The 22,118-nt window shown below is 39.1% G+C and overlaps 2 protein-coding genes across 2 annotated transcripts; one reads left to right on the forward strand and one right to left on the reverse strand.

Annotated features, from left to right (window-relative positions):
- The first annotated feature begins 515 nt into the window (after positions 1–515).
- Positions 516–14,006, forward strand: LOC109051428 (centrosomal protein of 135 kDa-like). The gene is given in 26 exon segments (XM_042777694.1): positions 516–835; positions 1,183–1,324; positions 1,746–1,936; positions 2,039–2,206; positions 2,303–2,447; positions 2,887–2,971; positions 3,274–3,402; positions 3,620–3,835; positions 4,181–4,246; positions 4,919–5,069; positions 5,170–5,402; positions 5,694–5,846; positions 5,965–6,105; positions 6,299–6,373; positions 7,037–7,188; positions 7,336–7,451; positions 10,538–10,692; positions 10,857–10,912; positions 11,033–11,201; positions 11,360–11,470; positions 11,839–12,024; positions 12,102–12,311; positions 12,403–12,547; positions 12,550–12,604; positions 13,638–13,742; positions 13,847–14,006. Coding segments are annotated over 25 exon segments (3,492 nt in total). The 5' UTR covers positions 516–835; positions 1,183–1,205.
- Positions 14,007–17,709: 3,703 nt separating this feature from the next.
- On the reverse strand, positions 17,710–21,705 carry LOC109051417 (carbohydrate sulfotransferase 14-like). Its single transcript, XM_019068976.2, has 2 exons — positions 21,289–21,705; positions 17,710–18,525 (listed from the first exon to the last, which is right to left on the reverse strand). Exons 1-2 carry the CDS (start codon positions 21,559–21,561, stop codon positions 17,710–17,712), a joined length of 1,089 nt encoding a protein of 362 aa, XP_018924521.2. The 5' UTR covers positions 21,562–21,705.
- Positions 21,706–22,118: the final 413 nt, after the last annotated feature.

Consider the following 22,118-nt stretch of genomic DNA (forward strand, 5'->3'; position numbering starts at 1 on the left):
CACGAGATAAATCTGAACATATCTACCCCACTGATCTATAATGACTCTATATAATGATTCGATCACTGATCTGTCCTCTAGACCCGTTCACAAGAACGATAACTATAAAGAATGACATAGCTTCCAGACATAGGCTTTAAAAAATGACAACAACTGCACCAAATTCCATATTTTTGCACCGTTTCCTTTTTCTCCCTTGAGTATGAGCTCCATATTCTCACTATCTCACACTATATGGGCCATAAGCCTGATGTATCAAATAAGATACAAAGCAAAAAAAGACTTTTCCCCCTAAAAGTTAAATAAACTGTTTCAATATTACAATGACAATATGTGTTCTTTTATTTCATATTTCTGGACTTGCAAAGACAATTATTATTTACTTTACAATAAATTATGATTCTAACACCTGCTCTGAAACAGCAAATCGTTGTGACCACTATTGTCGCTCTTTCGCACCGTGTCCACTAGATGGCGCAGTTTCGATAACTCCAGTTTAATGGGAACGAACGAGCAGGACTTTCCCTCTCCTCGGCGCCATTTTCAAACAGTGTTTCCGCCACCGGAAGACCGTTCACCGCGGGGAGGGTAGGAAATCTGCAGCAGCCGCTGGTCCTTAGCTAACCTCAAAACAGTTTCACATTATGAGAGCATCGAGAAGAAGCACCCAAACGACGAACAGCAAGCAGACTTCTAGGGTTAACTGTTGCGTCGAGTATTGTATTCCCCCCGAGGAGAGAAGCTTTGTTCCCGTGTCCCAGAGATGCTGCTAATGTTAGTGTTGTGAAAACTGCGCTCCGAAGACAGACTGACAGACACAACAACAAGCGTCAGAGTAAGTATGTTTTGTGAAAACTGTGAAACTTATTTTGCGTAACATTTGCGTTAATATTAAATGGGGTATTGTAGCTTTATGGTCTCGTTTTAAAAGTGAACTGTCCCAATAGTGCTCTCCAGGGACTCGTTAGCTAACTATAGCTGTAAGTTCCGTTGGACTCTATTAGTAACTTACCGACGGAACCTGCGACCGTTTGCAGCTCACTTCTTAACGTCTGTTTAATGGAGATTTAATGTATAAAATAAAGATATAAACCTAACCAGTGCTCTGAGTGTTTGTATATCTCATACGGTAAAATCAGTGTTGAGTTGTGTGTTGTCATGTGGATCATTGTGTGTATGCAGAGCGGAGCTCGTCTTTGTGCTGAATGAGCATGACGACCAGCGCCGAGCAGAAGTTCATCAGTCTGCGGAAGCGTTTGGATCAGCTGGGCTACAGACAGCCCCTGGCCATCGAGAGCCTGCCACTGGTCGAGAAACTCTTCAGGTGAATATGCAGTATTATTCACATTGAACTATACACCAATAAAGATTTTTGTCATCTGGGTCATTAGTTCAGATATTCTTGCCCTGCCATTATTTTCACTGGCCCTTGCACAAGAAGTGATTACCTTTCTATCTGTTTATGTATAAATGAACCTTTTTCAACAAACTTTTGCTGGAAAAGGATGGAATATGGTTACATATTTGCTATTTCACTGTTCTCTTTAAGACATTTGCAAACATGTGTTCATTTTTTCTAGTTTCTGGAAATAGTCTTCATGAAAATGAAACATGACATACTTTATATATATATATATATATATATATATATATATATATATATATATATATATATATATATATATATAATATGTGAAACTTGATTTGACAGGAGCATTATCAATCTGTTTTCACTGATGTGTTAGTGACCTGGTCCACACCACAGAGAGTCTCAGGAATGCCAAGCTTGCTGCAGGAAAGACGGAAAAAGAAAGTCGAAATGTTGATGCTGTTCTGGAGCCATATAAAGCTGAAAATGCCCGGCTAGTCAGAGAAAACAATGATCTGCACCTTGGGCTGTTGAAACTGAGAGAGGAGAAGGATCGGATCAGCAGGGGTATGGATTGAGCTTAATTCCTCAAATCCTGTTGCAAACAGATTTTTATTTATTTTTAATCAAAGGGAAAGATTATAATAACCAGCATTTTTCCATTAACAGAGCTGAAAGCTTACATCAGGAAACTGGACCATGAAACCTCAGATCTGAAATTCCTCAATAATCAGTATGTGCACAAAGTTCGATCCCTTGAGAAGGACAGCAAAGCCAAGACAGAGCGTATCCTCCAGCTCCAGGAGAAGAACATGCAAGCTGTTGTTCAGACACCAGGTTGATACATTTTATTTAACATTTCAGCTAGGGTTTTCATCTTTGTTAGAACATCTGCTATTAGAACATTTCATGGTCAATGATTGATTTAATAAGGAGGGAAGAAGCGATCCATCCCATTTAGACGCCAGCGGATGCAGATAGATGAACTCCTCCCATCCTTCAGTGGCCCCAGCCCTCCATCTGTGGCACAACCAGATGATCCTTACATCGCTGACCTTCTTCAGGTGGCTGATGACAGGTGTGGGGAAGAAAACAAAACAGAATCATGATTAATCAGATGTTTTGGATTTTCTTGCTTTTGTAGGCATCAAACTGTCTTTTATAAGGAAAAAATAAATAAAGGGAAAAAAGCATAATTTATGTAATGTATTTATCAGTGACATTTAAACATTTAATCAATTGCTTGAGTTAACATTTATTTTGAAAGCCACAATTAAAACATTATTAACATGAAATAAATGTTTTAAGGCTTTTAATAATTATATTATCTAATATATTATTATTACAATATTTAAAAATAAAGGTTATAAATATAAATAAGTTTTATGACTTCAATTATATATAGTGAGTGACTTTTAAACATTTAATTTGTTGCATGAGTTATCACATTCAGCCCCAGTTATTACATATTGTGAACATGGCAAAAACGTTTTTTGTTGTTGTTGTTGTTTTTAAAGGATCCAGGAGCTCCAAAAGGAAGTGGCACAGCTGAAGCTTGACCTGGAGAAAGCACAGGCAGGAATCAAACATCTCAACACACAGGCAAGCGTGCACACACATAAACGTCTCTAATTTAATTACTATATGTAGTCTAATTACTTATTCTGAGGTGATATTTTAATATTTCAGAGAACAAATTTTACATAACCTGCTACTTGATTGTTTGGGGAGAATGAGAAAGTGATTATAGTTGTTAAAACTGAGGGTCCTCCTTAAACTTCAGAACTATTAAAGTTATTACTAAAATAATATTATCTCTTTTATTTATTATATATTTTTAACTGTGTTGATGCATTTGTTCATAACATGCACCCTTAAAAATGTTCATCATGCTCTGTGTACAGGTGGAAGAGCGAGATAAAGAGATTGAGCGTCTGAATCGAGCTCTGGATGGGGGTCGACCAAATGATGTCATCTCTCTGGAGGCTCAAAACATCAGCAATGAAAAACTTATTGCTCATCTGAACCTGCAGGTAAATGGTATATTCCTCTAATAATTACATCTATGTAATCTTATCTGGCAGATTATCTGATTGAGACCACTGAACTAAGCATATACCTTCAGGATGAAGAGCTCAGACTGATGTCCATCACCTCTGTCTGTTTGCTCTGTATGTTTATAGCTCTTTATCTCCAGGTAGATGCTAACCCTGTAATAACTCTATAATAACAAATAATTTCCTCTCTCAGATAGAGTATCTGCAGGAGACCAACAGATCCCTGGAACAGAGAATTGACGGACTGCAGCAGAGGAAGAAGACTGTGTCCAGTGAGGTAGCTGATCTGAGCACTCGAAATCAAGAGCTGTGTCAGGAGCTCACTGAGATAGACCAGCTCGCCCAGCAGCTAGAGAAAGACAAAGAGATGCTTCTGGAGACTGCTGACATGGAGCTGCAAGAGGCCAAGGTGATCTCAGTGGGGTGTTTGCTTGTGAACAATTTGTTAGAGTAATAAAGTAAACCTCAGTGCTTCTCTGATGGTCTAAATTGGTATCAGATGTGATAGATTAACAAACTGTAGTTTTGTGAAATATGTTTATATATCATTTTTATATGTAGAGATAGAAATGCTTATAGCACTTCAAATTTTGATATTATTATAATACTTTAATATTTATTACTATTTAATACTTGGTAAACTAATGATTAAAATTTTCATATTTGGTCTCAATGTGTTAATGCTTGGTTTTTAATATATAAAATATTTAGCTTTATGTAGTGATACTTAAACTGGCCCTGTTTCTACCTTTAGAAAGAGATTCAGCGTCAACAGCGGGAGTTAGAGAACCTGGAGGAGGTCATCGCTACATTAAGACGGGTGTGTGCATGGGTCCATACAACAGCGTGTGAAACGAGCTGTTAAATTAACCATCTGGTTCAGAACAGCACATTTATTCTGTCTGGCCTGACATGACGTGGATGGTGTAGTATAGTTTCTGGATATAAAGCTTGTATGTTTTTGTAAACCATCTTTTGGTAAATACTTTGCAATGTCTATTAAAAGATTTCTGACTATAAGGAGGTACTTCTTTTTATAGCTGTTTCAGATATCTCACTCTTTATTACTGGCCTTGAGTGTGCTTGAATAGTTGTTAATTAGAAATGGGTATTTCGAGTAATTTTGCAGTTTAATCGTTTTAACACACAAACAGAAACGTGTCCGTGTTTATCTGAAAATTAAGTTCTAAATCAAAGGTATACATTGTAAATAACATTTATACTTTTTTTCAGAAACCAGGCTTTTCTTTTGAAATTAAATGCAATAATAATACAATAATAAATTGAAGACAATACAACAATAAACTATATTTTTTAATTAAAATAATTTGCACCACCTGGAGCTTACATAGAAACTAATTTGCAGCACACGCACCATTGCCTCTCATCAGGTCATGTACACAGCACCACCCAATAACCATTCAGTTATAACTGTGTGATTTGGGTGAGAGATTCAGTGAAAAAATTATATTTTTGCAATGTTTTGTTGCAGGATATGGCAGAGGGAGATCACGTGAAAGACCGTCTGAGGGATCAGCTGCTTGATCTTCAAGAACAGAATGACAAGATGGAGGGCCTGATACACTTTCTGGAAGAAGACAAAAAGAGACTTCAGGATAAAGTAGAAGCAGTGACGCAGGCTGGTGAGATGAAGCAGTCCTCTTTGTTTTTGTTTTTTTTGCGGGTGGGGTGATGTGTGTGTGTGTTTGCATATTTGATTTTTTGGTGCTGTGCTTGTTTTAGATAAGGAAATGATTCTAGAATTGGAGCGGATGCGGGCAAGGCATGGGATGTGTGGCAAGGAGCAGTCTCCATCCCGTCTAGATGCCTTTGTGAAAAGTTTAGAGGAGGAAAGAAATTACTACAAACAGGAGCTGGAGCGATACCGTCTGCTTAGGGGCAAGACAGATAAAAGCCCCACCCCTAGTCCAGGCAGGGGGAGGAGCCCCAGAGGAAGAGGCAGCTGGCACGGAAAGGTTGGAGCTGACATTTACTTCTATAATTACAAGAAGATACGTGGTTTAAGCAGGGAGTGAAATTCAGATTACACACAGTTTTAATCAATCTTGCAAGTTCTGCATTTATTATAATACTTTTATTCATATATTATTTCCTTATTACCTTTATACATTATAACAGATTTTTAAATGATTGACTCTTTAATTACCTGCTTAAACAATTATTTTAGAAAGTATTTACCAAAATAACAAAAAATATGATTACCTCACACTTTGCTGGGAAACACGTTGCTGTTTTTGTGTTTCTAGAGAGATGGAGACACAGAGCTTTCACGTGCACTGAAGGAGAGGGATGAGCTCCAGTCAGTGCTGCTAGGCTTTGAGAAACACATGGAGGACATTCAGACCAGAGTTAAACTACTGACTGCAGAGAGAGACCAGCTCAGCTCTCAGTACCAGCAGGTGAGAAGAAATCTGGAACAGCAAATTATGAGAATTTTTTATTTTGGGGTGGAGTATCTCCAAAAGGTACATCTAGCTGTTTTCCATGGTAATAGTTGTGCATGTGTTATAAATATAGGCTCAAGAGGAGCTAAGACGTGTCCAAAGGGAGCTTAAGTCCTCTGAATTCCAGCACAGGATCAGAGATGACGGGGAACAAACTGAAGCTGAACTCCAGAGAGTTACTGCTGAGAGAGACGCGCTTCGAGACAGACTCAAGGTGTGTGTATGTGTTTGCAAAATGAGTTTTTTTTTTTTTTTTTTTTTTTTAGCAGACCATAAATAGTTGCTAAGTATGTGCAAGCAGTTTTCTGTGGTTAGACTGTAGTTCACTTGTAGGGTGAGTGGTATAGCTGTGTGTTAAAAGGAGAGTTGCCAAGATAAAGCTTCTTTCTAACTTTCTAACTTTGCAGGTTGCCCAGAGCACAACTCTGACACGAGAACAGGAGGAGAACAGGATTCTTGACCTGGAGAACACCATTGAGATGGTACTACACTAATAGAGCTTGCACCGTTTATAGTTTCACAAACAATACCAGTGTGCTTTGTCATGTCTGGATAGTTATGGGCTAATTTCAAATGCCTTGATGGGCACTGCAGGAAAGGGATGCTACTTGTAGGGTTGTTAAAAATGAATATGAGGAACTGAATACTTTCCAAAAGACGCTTTGTGTAATGTACATTTAACTAAACTGTCATTTGTAATTTGCCGTTAATGATCACGTGATCCTGGGTGGGAAGTTCTTCTGGTTTATTTTGAGACCTGAGGAATTTAAAACCCCGAATTGCTCTCATGAACCCAAGTGTATTATACTAAGAATACTATTAGCAGAACACTAAAAGTAAACTTGTATTAAACCCATTTGGATATTTGACTTATATTCGCAACAGCCTAAAAGCTGTAGACATTGGTTTTTACTGTATGTTATGAGGTTAACCTTCTGGGGCCAGTATCGTTTAGATTAATGTAGGATTTAACAAAAATGCACAGAGTAATCCAATGCACCCTTCAAAGTGCTCTTTGCCTCGTTGTGGGAAGAGCAAAATAATGCTCACTTATGAATTTGCCCTATATGTGAGGTTATTTTTAGGTGAAAAACACCTGTAAATTTATCATAATGTGATGCATTACTGTGTTTGTGTGTGTGTAGCTGGAGAGAGAGAGGGCTGATCTGCGTGTTCATGTGGCTGTGCTGTGGGTGTGTGGTGTTGCTGTTGAGAAGGAGCTAAAGGCTCAGTCAGCGGCGCTGCTGCAGAATGTAGAAGAGGCCACACAGCAGAGAGCCGAGAGCTGTGCGCTCAGGTCTGTGTGTGTTTGTTTGTGTAGCACTGCTGTAGACAGACATTTCTGCATGTCATGGTTGTGCTTAAAATGAGTGCCTATAGTTGTACCTAAAATTATTAAGCAGCTTGATATTTCACGTGTGTGTGTGTGTGTGTCTGTCTTTAGGCTTCTGCAGGAGCAGATGGAGCAGTCCCTCTCAGATGTTCAGCACAGATTATCTGTCAAGACCAATGAACTACAGGCAGCTCACCAACAGATCGACAAACTAGAAGAGAAAATCGGTGTGTGTCAGAACAGTGTCTTTGTATTGCGCTCTTCTAATTTTCTCAAGTGCACCTTTTTCGAACTATTAGCTGTTCTGTCTCTTCCTTCCTGGTTTCTCTTATACATCTGTTAGAGATGCATCGATTGGATTGGACCGGTGACCGGCCAGTCAGTCTGCCGGTTCCGAGCCAGTCCTTTTTGACGTCACAGCTATGCTCACATCCGCATTAAAACATGTCGCCGGCATGCAAGTTCTTGTGAAGAAGACACTAAGTTCGCAGTTTGTAATACATGCAACTTTAGGGCCAAAGTAAACCGTGGGGAACGGGGCTCTATTAATGCTTGTCTGGGACAAGTAGATTTTTTTAAAGGGCAAGTGAGAGAGAATTTTATCCACCCCAAAATGAAAATTTTGTCATTGATCACTTAGGGCTGGTCCGAATACTATTTTTTGAGCTTTGAAGCTTCGGTAGTAATCAACACCGAATATTTGAAGATTCGGAGGGAGGGGCTGAACATATTCTTCTCTCTAACACTGTGTCTACACCGGACGCGAGCGGTGTGGCGGGACAAAATACAATAGACCCTGTTATGCTGTCTACACTGGATGCGGCGCAAGCGGCTGACTTATTCCTCGACAGTAAACTGCTGCTGCGTTCTATTTATGATGTACTGACACAAATTTCAAATGATTTTCAACAGTCACTTTGTCGTGTCCAGTGTAGACAGACTTCAGCTGTTACTTGTAGACAGACTTTAGCTCTGTGTGTTTGTCTGTTTGTATTTTTATTATGTTTGAGAACCATTCATCCAGTTTGGTGCAATATGGACATGCGACACGTTCATTATGAATAAACTTTTAATAAACTACAGAACAGCGCAAGCTGAAATATGCTCCGAGAACAGACACTGCACTAGTGATACAAAACACACAGGTCTGTTAAGTGCAATACTTTTAATATAGACAAATTATTATTAGGCTGGGCTACTGTTCTTTTTTTTTAAGTGCACGTTTTTATCATGTAAAATTACTTATTAACATGGTGGATAAGCAGCTCGTTTTTTTTTTTTACTCCAACAATATACTATAGGCTTAGTACTTACAGAACTCAGGTGATTTCTCAAACTTGATGTTCTGTTGCGGTAGGCCAGTTTCAAATCACATATTTGCCACACTGCCCTTTTGTCTTGTCCTCACTCAATTTCAAGTGCTCGCACACAGCTGAGGTCTTGGCATTTTTGTCTTTTCTTCCAGATGAACTGAATCATGATGTTCACTCAAGGGCGAATGAGAACCGTTTCGTTGGGGATGCCTGGTGTTCGAAAAAATAAATAAAATTAGAATATTCGAATCTCAAAATTGAAAATCGAATGCCAACTCACCGAACTAATATTCAAATAATCTAATATTCTGGTCCAGCCCTGTAATACCCCATGTCGTTCCAAACCCATAAAAGCTTCGTTCGTCTTCAGAACACAATTTAAGATATTTTGGATGAAAACCGGGAGGCTTGTGGCTGTCCCATAAACTGCCAAGTAAAATACACTATCAAGGTCCAGAAAAGTATGAAAAGCATCGTCAGAATTGTCCATCTGCCATCAGTGATTCAACCGTAATGTTATGAAGCGACAAGAATACTTTTTGTACACGAAGAAAATAACGACTTTATTCAACAATTCCTCTCCTCTATGTCTCTCCAAATTAGCGTAGCTCCATTTAAGAGAATCTGAGCAGTATGCAGGCAGTGTACGTGCTTCTGTGTCAGCCGCGCCACAAGGATACATTTTCTACATATATTAATGCTTTGGTTTAAAAGAAAACAGCACATCAGCGCAGCGTGACGACACAGAAGAGCGTACGCCGTCTGCGTACTGTTCAGATTCTCGAAAATGGTGATGTGGGGAGAGAGGAAAGGAATTGTTGAATAAAGTTATTTTTGTTTTCTTCATGTACAAAAAGTATTCTCATCGCTTCATAACATTACGGTTGAATCACTGATGGCAAATGGACTATTCTGAATATGCTTTTCATACTTTTATGGACCTTGACACTGTTATTTATTTGGCAGTCTATGGGACAGTCACAAGCCTCCTGGTTTTCATCCAAAATATCTTAAATTGTGTTCCGAAGATGAACAAAGCTTTTACGGGTTTGCAACGACATGGGGGTAAGTGATTAATGACAACATTTTCATTTTGGGGTGGAGTATCCCTTTAAAACGTCAGTAACAAAAATAACTAGTGAAGCACTGAAATGTCACCACCAAAACCTTTCTCACTAGAATGATTCTGATTTTATTGCATTAAGTGTAAATGGAGACTGATAATGTATTTATGTCTTGCCATGGGGCTCACGCAGCGCACACACAGTAACTCAAAGAAAACTATAGATGCAAAAAAATATATATATTTATAATATATGATTTACATTACACGACCAAGATGTTTCCCCAAATATCATCACGATTGCAATTTTTGATTGATTTTATACAGTATTAATTGTAAAAGGTAATATTTAAAATTTAGTTATTATCATTTTAGACCGTATTGACTGTTTTTGCTCAGTTTCGCAAACAAAAATAGTTATAATCAAAGCCACAGCAGAACTGTTGTCTCCCAGCAACACAAGCAGTGTTACTGAATGAATCCACTAATCGAGTCAATGATTCAGTGAACCATTCATAAAGACAGTCACTTGCCTCTTTTTGAATGAATCAGCTGTTTGTAGGAATCAGATGAATTAATGATTAGATTGATTAATTGTTTAAATAGTAATTTGTCGCCACCTACTGTTGGTTTGGTTTCATATTTAAAAGTAATGCATTTTTCATTTGTATGTTACATTTTTTTTATATTAATCTTATAAAATTTATGCTTTTGCAATTTGATGTGAAAATTTAATAAGGTTAGGAAAAATGTTATAAATTTCAAACAGTAATTTTCGAACAGTAGTTTACTAAAATGTTTTTTTTGGGGGGGGGGTGTTCATTAGCATATTAGTTTTGTGTTCATTAGACATTTAGGTATCATGATAACTTTTAACTGTACAGTTGTAAATTTCCTTATGTAGATATAAGATTTTGATTGTGTTTTTTTTATGTAGCTGATCTGAGCAGACATAGTTCATCGAGGAAAGACGAGGTTGCAGCTCTGCAAAGCACAGTGGCCTCTCTAGACCGAGAGAAAGATTCCCTGCAGGATGCCGTGGACCAGAAGACTGAGAGTATGGTGCTGCTACAAGAGGAGATCCACAGGAAGGTACTGCTGATACTTGACACACAGAATGAGGGGACGTCTTATTACAGCCCTGTTTTTAAAAACACAATCTTTGGTAATATTTGTAGAGAAGATAACCTGCTGCAAGCAGTAAAATCATGCAAATTACTATGGTACTGCATTATAAAGTTGGTTTTGCTCTACAGGAAAAGACTCTTTTGGAAGTTCGGCTTACAGTCACAGACTTGGAGAACTCTTTGGAGTAAGTGTCTGGTTTTTTTTTTCTGTTATAATTATAAATGTTATCAGGATGATGGGATCTTTCTTGTCTTTTTGGGGAAGAATAGAAGGCCTTGAATGTCTTTTACGTCATGTTTTTCAGTCAGCTGAAGGGGACATTGAGCAGTCGAGAGAGGGAAATCTCTAGTCTGCGCAGACAGCTGGACCAATCTCAAGAGGAGCTCTCAGCTGTCAGTCGAGACAGAGAGGTCGCACTGAGAGAGAACCGGAGGTTACAGGACGATCTGGCCACCATGACCAGAGAAAACCAGGTGCATACATCCACGCCAACAGTCCTCTTTCCTTTCCCTGTTTTCATTTCTCCAAACCTTCCAGATGGTAAAAGTAAACCCACTACTATTAACATGACCATCTATGACCAGTGAACCTCACATAAACACATGCTCACGTTCTTGTGCTCTTTCTCCAGGCAGTGCATGCAGAGATGCAGGAAGCTCTGAATGAGAGGGATGAATTAAAGCTCAGAGTTCACTCCTACATCTCAGAGGTGGCACGGATAGAAAGCATGATGGCTGCCAAGGTGAGAAATGGAGAGGAAAGAAACACAAAAAAGGTCTAAGGAAATCGTGTCAATATTCCTTTTTTATATAATGCGATTGTTATAAATAGAATTTAAAAATATATGATAAGCAGAATGTTTAAAAGCCTTGAAAGATGCGTTACAGGCCTTTTTCAGAGACAAACTAAAAATATATTTCTTAAAACATCCCTACCCTTGGTAGAAATACATGGTAGAACTATACTACATTAAAAAAAAAAAAGCAAAATGCAGAATGGTGTATTCGGTGCAGATTCATTTTATGAATGTTCCAATTTGAAATCAGACATGTACATTTTATTAGTTGCAATTTATGATTTTGCACTGAAGCTGTTTTATGTTGTGTATAGGAACAGGAGAATAGGGACATGCTGGAGCGTTTCCGGACCATCCACAACGAGTCGGAAGATAGAGAGCTGAAGCTGCAGCATGCTGAGGGGCTAAACAACTCTATCAGACTGGAACTGCTCTCATCTGACACAGAGCGCAGACACCTCCGAGAGAGAGTCTCACTGCAGGACAGAGAGATACAGGAGGTATGAGTGACTTCTGAGCATGAGGAGTACAATAAAAGGCTGTTTTTCATTGCCTCATGGCCTGTGATTTCCTTCAGCACTTGAACGCTCTGCAAGCATATGAAGCTCAGGTGTCGTCGCTGGCACGGGCAATGTCTCGTTTGGAAGAGGAGGTCCAGGCGGCTCGAGCTGAGAAAGCCTCAGTGTTGGCAGATCTGGTCTCTGTCAGAGAACTGTGCGTTAAGCTCGACTCCAGCAAAGAGCTCACCACTCGCCAGCTGACGGCTAAGAGCATGGAGCTGGAGAGAGTAAGACACACACAAAAGAGCTCACCACTGAAAATTTGAAAATGAGCATATATGCAGCTAACCAACACTAACCTTTGAGTGTCAACCTCAGGTGACGAGTGAACTGGAGGATGTGCACTCCGAGGCAGAGCTTCTGAAAAAGCAGCTGGCCAGCGAGCGGCTGACGGTACGCAATCTCGAGACGCTGCTCTCCACCAATCGACAGAAGGAGTTTCAGACGCACCTGAGCGCCAGCGAGAAGAGTCTGAGCTCAAAGTGCTGAAAGACCGCCTCGCTCTAGCTGACAGTAAAACGTAAGTGGAAAAACAGTGGGCACAAGGGCCATTTATAATGCTTGTGATTATTACACTACTTTTCAAAAAATTTTAAGTTAGTTGGTAAATGCTTAAGTGTTTTTAAATATCTTATGCTTACCATAGCTTAATTTATTTGACCAAAAATACAGTAAAGCTTTTTGTCAGCAGCCAATTTTCACATGATTCAAAGCTCAAAGTAATTTGTAATTTTAAATGTAATAATTTACTTTAAGTCACTTAAACTGTCCTGTTTTAAAAACTTTTTTTTTCCCTGATAATGCAAACAGACATATGCAATTTACAATGTATTAATATTTTACTTTTTGGCATACATAGTATAGCATGCAATCTAAAATTTAATGCATTTATATTTGAAATTTTACAATAAAATACTTTTTTTGGTAAACAAACACATTTTATGGATTAATTTTTCAGTAGTTTCAGCCCTGCGGACCCAGGCCGTAATGTAGAAAGTGTTTGATGAGGTCAGATATGCACTGCAGTGCACTGATAGAAAGGAAGGAGGGGTCATTGGGTAACAGATGGAGGCAAACAAGCCTCACCCAGTCATTTAGAGGGGAGCAAACTACACGTGTTTTTAACTGACACAGAGCTCTAAAACATCAGATCTCTCTCTCTCTGTCTTTCTATATATAATATATAGAGAGAGAGGGAGAGAGAGAATCTTTTATGTGTATGTTACATTTATTATTGTTTCCTGTAGTGTGTTAGATGGCGAACTGTGAAGCATTTGTCACTGGCAAACACAGGCGACTGTGTCCTCTTTAAGGGTGCATAAAGAGTCCATTCAATGTTGCTCTCCTCCAACAACAAGCAGTTTCTCAATAGTGTTGCTTAGTGTAAGTGTGCAGTTGCCATGGCGATCACTGATGGCAGCGTGTGGAACAAACAGACATCAATCAAATGAGGATGTCTTAATGCACTCCAGCACAGTTTAAAAGCAATACAAGCTGGTTAAAACAATATTTTTGCCCTTTGTTCCAAGATCTCAGACTGTGTTTAATTGTAGGGCTGGTCATACTAGAGAGGTTTCTCAGCTGCGCGGAAAAGTGTCTCAGCTGCAGACAGAAATGGACGTCCTCAAGAGGCAGCTAACCACTGAACGCTTTGAAAGGTTAGACTCTGACTTTATTACAATACCTGTGAGCCGCCTAACCATCATTGAATGTATTGTAAATGACCCATTTGACCCACTGTGGCTGTTTTTTTCTGTGGTAGGGAGAGAGCTGTGCAGGAAATGCGCAGACAGGGCTTATCCTTCTCTTCGCTGCGGAGCTCTTCCCCTCTCAGCACCTCTCTCAGTCCCCGGCCTGCTTCTCCTGAGCGCTCCATCCTCCGCACTCCAGAGCACTCCGTAGACAAGACGCCAGAAAAGTGAGTATTGCCTAAAACCTGCATGTGAGATATCATTTATCTGCAGCAGATATCAGTTCTTGTGGGATATTCATAACCATGCATTTATGATTTTTCAGAAGTGTGAGCTTTAAGGAGTAGTGGCGAAAGGAAGTAGTTCTTCACAACCTGTCCCATTTTCAGTGACAGAAGACATGGGTGTTATGGGAAAGATTTTTGTGTTTAGTCAGTTCTAACGAAACATTGTGTTGGGCCAGAAATGTCTCTGAAATCAGTCCAAAAGATATTTTCTTGGGCTTCTAAAAGGGAAGTATTTGTATATCTACAAGGTCAATTGGTAAAATTATGCCACCAAAGCAATATGTAGAGCAGTGTCTTTTGTTAATTTATACACTTTGTAATAAGGTAAAATGATTTTGCAGTAGTTGTATTGTCATTATTGTTCTTAATAGTTTTAGATTTGTGAATGGAAAATGAGGCAGCTCGCAGTACTTCCATGTATTTAATATTTTATCATCTTTACATGGCCGACCTTTAATAACAAGTTCAGCTTAAGAGGAAAACTGTTCTAAAACATGCCTGAAATGAGATGTGAAATGAACTGGCAACGCAAGGAACCAAAGAGCCATGTGACTCAGGGCTGTGTTAATGTCACACTACCACACCATCCTGTGTTTTATATGTGTACGTATGTAAAATAAAACTTATTTTGGCGGATTAACTTATGAATAAACATTAAGTTTTTAATATAATCTGTCTCATGTTTGGTATTAATCATTGGCTGTGTGTACTATGTGTTATTAATAATAATGTAATCTTTTTTGTGTGTGTTTGCATATCAGAGAGTGACACTCCATTTGGTCTGGTGAGAAATAAATCGCTAATCTTTTTTTTTTTTTTTTATAAAAAAGGAGAAAAAAAATCCACAAGTATGTCTTTGATATTCTGGAGTACAATGATTATTCACTATGCCTTCCTGAATTGTATTTTCTTATAGCTTTTATTTGATGTTAACAGCCTGAAAGATACATGTGCTGAACATTTCTTCATTTTTCATGTTTTGTTGCCATTTAATTTGTGATACTTGCTAAGCCATGCTATTGCTCATCAACACTAAGTATTACATGCAAGTGTAAGTATGTAACTCATTCTACACCATTTGCTACATGAATGAGTGGGTTTCCTGAAGTGTGCTATTATGTCAAATTACTTTTTTTTTTCTTTCTTTTTTTATGGCTAGCAATAAAACAAACTCAGCCATAAGAGGAATAACTCAACCAGTGTAAACATATAAAGCGTTGGCTTGACAATGCCAGAAACCCTGCCAGCAAACACAGAATATTCCCCGAACATTAGCATACGGTTCCAAGAGAAGCAAATAATAACACTCTGATAAGGTTCTCTGTTAGTTATTTTTGTAACCAACATGAACATTCCCAGAATGTTCTGAAAGCCAAAAACTTAGCTGGGCTGAGAATCATAACATCCCAGCATCACGATAGTGTTTACATGGACAAGCACCTTTGAACAACACTTTGAAAGTGATTCCAACAATACTGTTGATCTCCTGTGCTATTCTTCTAAATAAGGAATTTGAATATTTTAAGACTATAGTTAACGTTGTAGTTCTTGGTGTGAACAGCCTTTAAATTTAATTCCTATTATTCCTTTGTGTTATCCAGACTGAACTTTTGGGTGTCAGCTGAGCTTTCACATCCTCACACTTCCCAAAGAAATCCAGCTTGTGTGTTTCAAAGATTTTTTATTTCCTCATTGTACAGTACTTCAGCTTTTGGATGTGAAAAACTGCATTCCTCATAATCTCTTAAGGGATTCAACACAGAGTCTCATCTTTTCAGAGGAAGGGGCAGATGGAAAGAGTTCAAGTTTGTGGTCAGAAACATTTGTGTTTTTGTCATATGAAACGACACACTCAACACAATTCATTAGATACAGATAGGAATGACTTCAAAAGCTAGTTGAAGACTCATTTTCTCGCTATGAGCTTCACGTTTCTAATTGCAAAAGGATTAATGAGCAAAATCATAAGGGACAGCAGAGGTAATGATTATCTACATAACCAAAAAAGAAAAACACTGGAAACTTTAACATTACAATGACATGAAAATGGTGAAAGCTTGTGCTTACGAATATAAAACTCTCATGATAGTCTTGCGCACAGCACAATGTTCTTCATTTTATCCCCATTAATATGGACATCCTACTGCATCTCATGAATAAAAACAGCTGATTGCGTATTTCCAGTTTTAAATAGTGGTTTGAACTTAAATAGCTCTCAGATACACTGTACTGAGGCTTATATTCAAATATATTTTCAATTCTGTACAGGTTTAAAATATATGTTTAAAAAAGTATTAAAATATTAACATATTGGAAGATTATAGACAGTCTCATAAACCTAGGTATAAACCTATAGACCAGGGATCTCCAACCCTGCTCCTGGAGAGCTACCATCCTGCAGATGTCAGTTCCAGCACACCTGTCTGTAATTATCAAGTAGCCCTGAACACTTTGATTAGCTGCTTCAGGTGTGTTTGATTGGGGTTGGAGCTGAAATCTGCAGGACAGTAGCTCTCCAGGAGCAGGGTTGGAGACCACTGCCATAGACTTTATAAAAACATGGACGTAGTGTCCGTGACGTCACCCATAGGTTTCCGAAGAGCGTTTTTGAAGCCTAAAGTAGGCGGAGCCGGCCATTGCCATCTTGGCAGCGCGTCACCGCGCATCACTCCCGAATAATGGTCAAAGGGGCGGGAGCTGGTTGCTGAAACCACACCCACCTAGCTTGACGGCGGTGACAGCAGCAGCCTTCCACCTGTCACTCAAGTGGCCACGCGCTTAATTGTGCAGAATTTTAAGGACTAATATAATTTAAACGGATGAGTTATAAAAAAAATCCACCCCCTCACAGTTGTCATGAAGGGCAAAATTAGCTATATAGACCAAAATCATTTTTTGAACCAGGCTGTAAAACATGTTTTTTTTCTGCTGTAAAGTTGGGCATTGTAACATGGGAACTCTATGGGACTGACTCCCTTTTGTAGCCAGCCTCTAGCGGTCAGTTGACGAATTACAGTTTAAGTCACTTCCTTGTTGGCTTCACGAGAGAGAGAGTGGGAGGTTGCCGCTTGTATTGAAATTTGTATTTTAAAAAGTATTGTATTAGTGTCCGTGACGTCACCCATAGACTCCTCAATAGCGGTTTTGAAGCTCAAAGTGTGCAGAGGGGGCCGTCGCCATCTTGGCAGCGCGTCACCGCGCGACTCTCCCGGAAAATCGAAAATGGGCAAAAAGGCGGGAGCTGGTTGCTGAAGCCACGCCCACCTAGCGCAACGGCATTGTCAGCAGCGGCAATCCACTTGTCACTCAAGTGGCCACGCCCTTAATTATGCAGAACTTTAAGGCTTAATATAATTTAAACGGATGAGTTATAAAAAAAAAATCCACCCCCCTCACAGTTGTCATGAAGGGCAAAATTAGCTATACAGACCAAAATCATTTTTTGAACCAGGCTGTAAACATGTTTTTTTTCGGCTGTAAATTTGGGCATTTTAACATGGGGAGTCTATGGGATTGACAACCTTTTGCAGCCAGCCTCATGCGGCCAGTCGATGAATTACAGTTTAAGTCACTTCCTTATTGGCTTCACGAGAGAGAGCGGGAGGTTGCCGCTCGGTATAGATGAATTGCATTTTTTGTTGCTTACTTTATTCAGTGGTTGTGTTGGGTAAAGCATAGCCGAACAGAGAGAAGTCCAAAATATACTTGGGCAGGAGCTCTTTGAGAAACTTCTGTGGCACAGTGCATAAGTAATAATGCAGCGTTTCTTTGGTAACGGGTTTGTACCACGTCTGGCGTTCTGGGAAACGCACGTGTTGCGGCGCTCCGACACGTTCCAGAACGTAATTGGCGTCACTCTCCAGCCTTTCGTACGAGCCAATGAAGTCATATTCTATGGCGCAGGGTTGGCACAGGTTGTAAATGGGCATCCAGTGTTCGTTCATCCGCTCCGGGTCTTCATCGATCAAATAACGCACAAACTCTGTGAAGGTCACGTCATTTCCTGCTATTTTTTTATCCTTTGCGTAGCCTTTTCTATAGCGGCGTATGATCTCCGCACCGTATTTCCGCTGATACGCCTCAATTTCGCCAAACTTGTTGCGATAGGCTGAAAGCAAGCGTGCCATCGGCTCTCGCACGAACATGAATTTAAAATAATGCCGTAGTCGATGGCGAATCTCTTCGGGCGGAAAGTCAGAAAGAAAGACCAAATCAGCACGATGGTCCATCTTCACTTTGACGTCTACGTTGGCCAGAGCGCCGCTCAGTACCTTCAGCACTCGCTTCCAGTTGGAACAGGCCACTTTGGGGATGTAGCAGTACAGGAAGTGATGCTCGTCGTTCACTAGTATGTGCTGGAGGAGAGTCTTCCTCTGCAGCGGACTGAGAGACCACACGCTGTGAGGCATGTTCTTCTGACCACACATCGATCTTATGGTGCGATTGCGGATCTCTTGTACAATCTGGGGGGAAAGGGGCATATAGGACTTTAGAACAATATAAAAACAGAAAAACTCATGCATAAATTTAGTTTCATGTTTTGTAGACCTACTGTGAGATACAAGGTTGTTAATCACAGGTAGATGCTGTTGCCGAATACATCAGCCTGCATTATTCCTTATTTTTTAAATAACTAACATTTGAATTCCAGGTGGGGGAAAAAAATCCCCCAATTAAAAAAAAAATGGCCAAATGCTTTAGTGCCATTCACTCAAAATATATTGTTTATATACATCGTTTTTAACTATTTTAAAATTGCTTCATGGGATTATAGTTTTTTTCACTTATTAAAGCAGTTAAGTACACAGTTTTATACTTTTGTCTTTTTCAGTCAAATTTCCAAATCCTTTTTTTTTTTTGCTTTAAAGTTTGAAATGTTGTGATTCACCCTGTACTTGATTTGGTTGATAGCTTATAATGCTTTAACAAAGACTTGAAAATTGCTATGGAGAATTGGGGGGGTGGGGTGGGGTGGGGTGGGGGTGGGGGTATTGGGCACAACTTACCAATCAGAATCAAGTATTTCAGAGAACCATGTAAAAATGTAAATAAAAAATGATGTGCTCTCTAATTACTTCAGTGGTTTTGTGAAATTGTGTACCAAATGATTCTTGAACAAAGTGACTTTACTCGAAGGTCTCAACTCACTTGGTCTGATCTAAATATAATTTTCTCCTAATAAAAAAAATTACATTTAAAAATAGCAAACTATGTTTAGCAATAAACATCTCTCCATCAAGCCAAAAGCAGATGAAACATGAAAATTACTAAACAGGAAAAAAAAAAACATTTACTCTGGACATACCACTGGACGACCAAACATCATGTGAACTGCACTTAAAACGAACTCATCAATCATTTTCAGGATACATACACAAGAAGAAAACAATAAAATGTTGCAAAATATAAAAACACATACAATGAAGACTTCTCTATCAACATAAGAGTGTTCACTTCACACATTCAGTTGCCATTTTGCAAAAAAAAAAAAAAAAATTAAAGTGATTGTATGCTTCTGTCAGGAGCACAGCAGGGAACTTACCTTGAAAGAACTGGCCCCAAGTTTCATATTTTATATCTTGGTTTGAAGGTATGAAATATGGAGCTGTTCCATCAAAGATCTTAACTAACTCCAGTGGAGTAATAATAGGACAGTATAATTGGATTAATCATATATAAATAGGAATAATCGGATTTTAAGCCTTAAAATTACCTTTTACACTAGCGTCCAAAAGTACAGTACTGAAAGAAACTGCAGTAATAGCAGAAGAAAAGATGTTGAGAAGTTTTGGCAAACCCAATGGCCAGTGGTGGCTCCAGGATTTTTTTGTGAAAGTAATGAACATCTATAAGCTTCAGCTATCTAAATGGTACTCAAATTCAGCCCCCTTGTGTTATACAGCAGCTTCAAAAAAGGTTAATTTAATTTTTTGTAGTATTAAAATTCTCATGTGCCACTGTTATTAGTAATATAACTTCAAATGCCAATTGCCAAATGAGACACTTACAAATTAATACGATTAATGAACACACATAGAAAAGAGAGAAAGTAGGGATTTTAAAAAAAATGTTATTGTTTTATTTTAACTTATTTAGTTTACACATATCTATTTATTCATTTTTTCTGACCATCAAGTGTCAGTTACTCTCAATGGCAACTGGCAGGAAAACGTTATATTCTATCCATTTTTTTTTTTTGATTGGGGGGGGTCACAATAACCTCCCCGTGCTGAGTTGCATCATATCATGTGTCGGCGATTGCCAGAGATATTGTCAAAAGCATTAAAAATAGGCTATATTAAGAGATTTAGCATTTCCAACTAATGTAGGCCTGTTATATTCTTCTTATTATTAGGCCTATTATTCACATTAGGTTACCTTTTTTATTAAATTACATGAAATTATTGCCTCTGAAGTAGGAGCTAATTTGGTTCCCGAAAAAGGCAGTCCGGTACTAAAATCGTACCCACTTCCGGCGGTTCAAAAACGCCCAAAAGTGAGTAGTTCCACAATTAGTTCTGGTACTATCAAAAGGTTCCTGCCATGCGAAAGGCCCTAATATCAGTTGTAATATTAGGCACTTTTTTTTTTTTTAAGGTTTTTAATGCTTATTTTTTAGTGTTAATGTAAAGTGACATCAAAAAACAGTAACATCATTAGGAAATCCTTGGGGGGTCTGTGCCGGGGCTAAAGGAGTTTCTGATGGGGCCCCGTCAAGCCCCGCCCTAGCACCGCCTCTGCAAATGGCTAGTGTCTGGAATGTTTTATTCCCCATAAATTGTTCTCTCTTTTCTGTCCAAGTACTCAGAGTAGTGCACTAGCTGGGCAAAGGACCAACATCTGAGACACTTTTGGAGTTTTAAATTAAAATCTGAGAACTTTTAATTTTCTCATAAGATAATTTTTGTGACATATTGCTTTGATTTTAAAAGTGTATCTATCGTTTCATATTCAGCCTAACATACTTTTTGAAAACATTTTACGTGTGGCTAAATTGTTCAGGTAATAACTGGGGACACTGTATTGAACTGAATTGTTGACTAGGTAGACAGCTTACTATGTTTTGAGCCGCAGCCCGAGTTATCGTGAAAATTCACTGCAGTACAGACTCGCGAAACTCGAGGAAAGTCTGATGACTGCATGCAAACATATCAGAATATTTAGGAATTTCACGCCACTGTTTATTCAAAATCTAGCGAACGTGTGCCTCTGTTCGACTATCTTACCTGAGACTCCACGTCCACAACCGCGTCGCTGCTCCTCGCTCGGTATTCCACTTTCTTCCCGTTGGCGCGAGGCGGCGGAGTCTGCACGCTGTTCAGCATTCCCTTCTCTATCATGAGCAACAGGCCTCCGGATGCCACGATCACGGCGAACGTCAGCACCGAAGGAACGACGGCGGAGTGTCTGCGAACGGTGGTCGCGCTCACGGACGGTCTGAAGTGGACCAGGGGTCCGCTCGCTCGTTTAATCCCGTACTCCTTCTTGCGAGGCGGCATAGTGAATCACATGCGTACAAGAGTCCGTCCGGTTATTGAGGCTCAGTGACTCAAAATACCGACAGATCAACACACATCCATCGCTTCAGTGAAGCAGCTAACCAACATCTGATTTCAGTGCTTTCTGTGAAAGGGGGGGACTTTTTAAGAGAGCATTATGGGAAATGTAGTATTGCGCAATGGGGGTGGGGAGACAAATTTCGGGGGACACTTGTAAGTCATAGGTTCGCTGTCTGTGATTGACGCGGCACACTAGTCAAGTCGCTTTAAAATTACACAAATTATATAATTAAGGTGGCATTTTTTTTGGTCCAGGCTGCCCACCACTTCGAGATAGATAGATAGATAGATACCAGTCAAAAGTTTTTGAACAGTAAGATTTTTAATGTTTTTAAAGAATTTTCTTCTGCTCACCAAGCCTGCATTTATTTGATCTAAAATACAGCAAAATCAGTAATATTGTGAAATATATTTCCTATTTAAAATAACTGTTTTCTAACTGGTTATCCAGTCGGTAGCTGTAGCCTGTCGCTGGGGAATTCCACACCACAATGATA

Source organism: Cyprinus carpio, chromosome A20, assembly GCF_018340385.1.
Source record: "Cyprinus carpio isolate SPL01 chromosome A20, ASM1834038v1, whole genome shotgun sequence".
NCBI lineage: Eukaryota > Metazoa > Chordata > Actinopteri > Cypriniformes > Cyprinidae > Cyprinus > Cyprinus carpio.